This window comes from Microplitis mediator, chromosome 1 (assembly GCF_029852145.1).
Source record: "Microplitis mediator isolate UGA2020A chromosome 1, iyMicMedi2.1, whole genome shotgun sequence".
Lineage (NCBI taxonomy): Eukaryota > Metazoa > Arthropoda > Insecta > Hymenoptera > Braconidae > Microplitis > Microplitis mediator.
The window spans coordinates 22153079-22159078 of record NC_079969.1 but is presented as its reverse complement, the minus strand read 5'-3'; the positions used below and the strand labels follow the sequence as shown (position 1 = coordinate 22159078).

At 31.7% G+C, this 6000-nt stretch overlaps 1 protein-coding gene across 2 annotated transcripts in view; it reads left to right on the top strand.

The window, feature by feature from the left end:
* The first annotated feature begins 958 nt into the window (after positions 1-958).
* The window catches only part of LOC130664196 (FK506-binding protein 2), a 30842-nt gene continuing 25800 nt past the window's right edge, over positions 959-6000 (top strand). Inside the window, exon 1 of one of the 2 annotated variants that reach the window (XM_057464021.1) lies at positions 959-1314. In XM_057464021.1, coding sequence (XP_057320004.1) covers positions 1016-1314 — 299 coding nt within the window. In that variant the 5' untranslated portion in view covers positions 959-1015. The remainder of the gene's footprint in view (positions 1315-6000) is intronic. The other variant, XM_057464030.1, reaches the window with a different exon arrangement.

Sequence of the window (6000 nt, the reverse complement as noted above, 5' to 3'; positions counted from 1 at the left end):
CGGCAATATCTCAAGTGTTCTATAACGGCCACCCTTAAGTATACGTCAGTAAGATAAAAAGACAACTTTAATCTAAAAATTTATCGTAATGACCTTTGTAATTAAGTGTATTTTATCAATAATTACTTGAGCATTGAAAGAAAAAAGACAGAGTAAAAAATTCCACGTACGCTCGTTTCGTCTACGAAAGATAAAAAAAAGCTAAAAAATAGTAGGAAAAAAAAAAAACAAGAGATCGGACGGTTGAATGCCACGTAAACCAATCGGAGTTGAACACGAAAAGTTATACGGAATGTAACACCAGTGTCTGAGCACCTCTTTACAACTTAAACTTGATCCGCGTGTTACATTTTGATACGCCAGCAGCCCTCCCGCACATACGTGCTCCCCATTTCTTAGGTGCCCCCTAATAAATAAACAAATCCATAAATAAATAAAATAAACTGACCAATAAATTATTAACTCAATGCAAGAGATAAAATGTAAAAAAAAGGCGGCGTCAAAAATTGTTAAATAAAAAAGAGAAAGTAAATTATAAATACAAGTCCGAAAAAAAAGTTTATACGGGTGAAAATAAATAAATAAAAAGATCTGCAGAGAGCAAAGAGCTCGTGTGTGAGGGAGAGAGAGAAGGTCAAATGCGGAAGTAAGGCAGAGACCTACATATTCCAAGAGGCCAATGAGACGGCGCAATGTGGCATACCACTCTCTCTTTTCAAGTTCTCTCTCTCTCGCTCTCTCTCTTTCTCATCCCACTGGATCTTCTCTCTCTCTGTCACGCTATTCAACGTTTCTTCGTCACGTGTACACTGTACTTCGCACGCGCCATCTTCCTCATTTATCTCACTCAGTTACTCTTGCGCCGACTCTTCTCTCTCACTTGCGACTGATTCCTCGGCCCCCGCAATTCTGGACACCACTACTCCAAATGCCATGACGTGCCTCAGCCAACTCGGTTGAGTCGCGTTCATACAAACGCCAGTTGCTCCGCGGCTTCCGCCACAGTTACAGTGACATGCGTTTACTTGAATCACTTGCTAGTAGTAACAGTTGTAGTAAAACCCTCGCGAAAATGATACGTCTGCCAAGTGTCACTATGATGACGTGTACCATTTTATTTTTACTTGGAGCACTTACTTGTCAATCATCAGCTGCCGATAGTAACAATAGTAATAATAATAACATTAAAACAAATGACCTTAAAATAGAGTCACTGTTTGTACCAGATGGTTGTGCGGTTAAATCGAAAAAAGGAGACCACGTTACTATGCATTACACCGGCACTCTTGTTGATGGTACCAAATTTGATTCAAGGTCAGTTGTGATAATTTATGATGATGTGGAATTACTATGTGATTTATTTACTTACTTATATATTTATTTATGGCAAAAAATTTTCCAAAAAAATATTTAAACATTTGAAACAAAAAAAAAAAAAAAAAATTGCACAATAGAATTATTTGAGATCAAACGAAAGCGTCAAATCGATCAATTAAACGTGATTACTGCGAGTATGAAATGCGTACAGAGTACAGAGGAAACAATACGCGATTTAGATTTAGATTTCATACAACATTCAATACGGATGATTGCGTATTGAGGACTTTGATTGTATTATTCTCAAGCTCGATTTTTTTCATATTTTTTTTTACTTTCCTGAAAAAATAAAAAATAAAATGCTGCATTCAAATGATTTTATTGTTTAAAAATAAAAAGTAGTTTACTTTGAAAGCTGTTAATACTCACATCTGTTTCATAAGACGATTATTTATATACGCGTTTTAATCATCAGTGAAATTAAAATCTCTGGTAGTTTTTTATACACGAGTGTTTTTCAGCTGATCCTTCGATTGAAGTTTTTAAAATCCGCTTAGTTGACTCGGCTAATTATTACTAGGGATTTATAATATAATATTGATGCTTAATTATTATTGTTATCATTGTTACTATTATGACTATTGATTTAATAAGATATTAATTTCTCAATGAACGTACAGACTTACATTCATTTTCAAAGTTATAACGTAAACTTGATACCAAAAGTTTCCTCCATAATTTATACGTTCAATTGTTTTCTCTTCACCGTTATAAACGTCAGACCCGTTATAATAATTCTTTAACAGATATTTAGGTCAGAGTATAACGTTCCTTTATTATTATTATTACAACGACATATTATTCTTCCATCATTTATTAAATTATTATGGTTATTTTTATCAAAACAATAAACATACATCTTTTATTATTCATTTTGTAACTTCCTTTCTTTGTAATAATTGTTTAACAAAAAAATTACATATTATTAAAAGAGAGTCTACTAAATAGGAAATCCAAAAAATTTAGTAATATTTGTTAATATTTCAATATATATATTTTTGCAAATTTTCTAAACTGTCATTTACTGCTACACAATTTACTATTTATATTTTTTTGACTTCCCGCTTTGAAAATGGAAAATTTTCGAAAAATGGAAGTTATTCTCGTGTAAAAAAATTTGTTCCAAAAATGTTCCTGTCAGTGAACTTTCAAAATTGAGACATTTTAAATTTTGAGTTGAACATTTTCGGAACTTAAAAGTAAATAAAAGTGTGAAAAATTTGAACTGGTGTAGACTTTTCTTGCGGATTTCTTCTTTTTTTTGAATTTTTTAAGCAAAAATGATTTGAATGAACCATTTTGTGAGTTCATAAAAAGTTTAAAATCAGTTGCAATCACTCAATTTTTTGACCATATTTTAACGTCAAAAAGTGAAAAAAAAACTGACCATTGCAAAAAGTTCTGATAAAAGTAAAAAAGTGTTCATAAATATTCGCAGATCATTATTATTTTTTTTTTAATCAGACTTGAATAATTCTGGTAAGAGTCGAAAATGTTCATAATTCCTAATTAATTCCCTTTTTTGAAAGTTCTTTAAACCCAAAAAGTCGTCAAATCAAATTATTTTTGTTCACAATATAAAAAAAAAAAAACGCAGGAAAAGTCCACACTACTTAAAAATTTTTCACACTTCTAAATATACTAAAGTTTCAAAAATGTTCAACTCAAAGTTCAGAAGTGTCTCAATTTTAGAAGTTTGCTGTCATAAACGTTTTTGGAACAAATTTTTTTTACACGGGTTGGTTTTGGTCCAATTTTCGAAATTTGAGTTTTCATCAGGCGTTGACGTTTTGAGATCCTAGGATGCGATTCTGACCGTTTTCAAATGGACGCCGGGTCACGTGTATGTGTGTGTGTTTTTTTTTGTCCTACGAAAAATAAAAATCCGAAAAATTTTTTTTTGTAAGTTTTTTTTGCATAACTCGTAAATCGCTCGACCTGTTGTTTCTAATTTTGATCAAATCTAAGTCTCAAGCAACTTTCGATTGCCGCAAATCACGTGCAAATCGGTTGATTTGTTCCGAAAATATCGTGGGTCAAAAACTTATTTTTTTCCCCGAAATGGATATATTTCGACCCAGTCATTTTTTGAGCTCGAAGAGCTAAAAGTTTGCCAATAATGCCGTTTTCGAGCTCTCCGAGCTCAAGAACAGCGGAAAGTTTTGAGTTCTGTCCGCAGGGTCAATCGATTTTCAGATTTTTTTACTCGCTCTCAAAAAATATCTTGACAATTTTATAATGAGAGAAAAATTTCTGGGCAATTACAAATTTTTAGTTGCTCTCAGTATAAAAATGAAGTATCGTATACTGAAGATAAAAAGTGAATTTTTCCAGTACAATTACAATTTTTTCCATGCACGTATGTAATTATTCATTGAAATGATAAAATAGTTATTGTTCAAAAGTAAAAGTGTTACTTAATAGTTAAAGAGTAAATAACTTTTAGCGATAAAGAGCAACAGTGATGATAAAACATATGTGTAGTGAGAAAAGCGGAAGTCATTATCGTGAATAAGTTTTGAGATTCACAAACTCTCATATCGTTTATGGGAGTCGTTATCTGTGAATGCTTAGAAAGAGAGAGAAAGTTGAAGATAGATAGTGTATATATAGGTATATGTGGGTATATATAATCCTTAGATATATATGTAGAGTGAGTGAGAGAGAGAGCATCTGGTAACAGTAGCTTCAATGACAGCTTTCAAAAGCTTCGCAAGTGAAACTGGTGGATAGTGGGAAACCATTCACAGTGGCGGCGGCAATCTCGGCTTCTCCGGGTTTATTCCTCGTTGGGAAGCGCGTTAATTGAAATTTGAATCAGACAGCATCTGCTTAGATTAAGAGGATATGCCTGTAGTCCATCAGCGTATAATTTAAACTTTTAAAACCACTTCCTTTTATTTTTATCCCTGGAAATAAAAAAAAATTTTTATCACCCAAAGTAAAAAAATAATTTTGTTCCTAAGCATAAAATTTTAATTTTAAATAATTACCCCAATGCTATTGTACACTCGTGCATAAAAAATAAAATATAACAAAAACACACTCGTCGTTTCCTTGTGCGATTATACTTAATTCCCGCGTTATAACTGCCGGTATAGGAAACGGAAACGGTAACGGGTCGATTTTCTTTTTCCTTCCTCGAGAAAATACCTTTAATAAATATATTCGCGTTTTCGCTCTTTTACACTCTTGTTCCCAAACAATTAAAAATACTCTCATTACCCTGTTATTATTTTAATAAATAATAACAACAACAGCAACAACAATTTACAGTGCCAGTAGATATGGACGCATATTTATGGATATTACGCAGTATAATAAAAGTAAATTAATAGTTGTCATGAATAACGAGTAATTAATAATTAAAAATTTATTATTATAATAATAAAATGTTAATTTACAAACACGAGAATATCTAGTGGGTGGGTGGGTGGGTGAGATGGGAAGAGAATGTGGCTGTCCACCAATAGAACAATGTTAAAATTATTACGATGGTGTAGGTGGTATGTAGTGTAGTGGTGGGCTCTATTACACCATGTGATCCACCTGGGACTAAAATGAGTCCATAGACAGTTTCACGCGAGTTTGTTTCAGTCCCAAGTGTACTGTCGACGAAAATGGATCGATTATACGTTACAGGATGATGGACTCTGGCCAGGTTTCATCTACGTCATATTCAAACAACTACTGACTACCTGTTCTATTATTTTCACTCATCAATTCATATTTATTTACATCCATATATATAGATGTGTGTATGTAAATGTAAATGCAGATATATATAGAATGTATGCATATGTATATTGTATATATCGCTTAGAGACTAGTAGTTAGTTATATATGTGTAGATATATATATACAGATGGCGATATATGTAAAATTGTAGTTGGCGTTGACGATCGTGAGATTAACCGTGACAGAGAAGGACGGGTATTGTCAATCGACTTTACTTTGCTACAGGCTATTCTATTTCAATGATTCTGTCATGATATATAGGTACACAAGCTCTGGAATATTGAAATTGATGCAAGCACTATCAATTTCCCAAGTACTTGAATTACTTTTTTTTTGTTTATTCATTATTTTTACCCATTTATTTTTCTAATCGATCATTTCGTCGTTGCTCTTTTTCCGATATGTTGGATTGGAAATCTGTTATCAAATACAACAGATTCTATTATTTAATATAAAGTTTCCGTATCATGATGGAATACATAAGATCATTCGGATAATGTCTGTTTGAATTTTCAATGGAAGTTAAATATTGATGGATTATCTACTAAAAAAATTTTATTGGTTAGAAATCAAAGGAAAAGTTAAATGTATGAAAACTAGAGGCTACAAAAATTGAAAAAATTTCGAGATATCGCGTTGTCTAAATTATTTTAGCGCATCATTATTAGAAGTAACGCTAATTTGAATGAAAATTTTGTCAACTCACATGCGTAATTTTGAAAATTAAATTTATTTGTTTGTTTTGAAAAAAAAAATTATAATTATTGTAATTAAGGGCATTCTCAGACAGTGCTCCCCACTTTTCAAAAATATGAAATGACTTTCAACTGTCATAACCGTATTAAAATTTTATTAATTAATTAAAAAAAAATTAAAACCTTAATT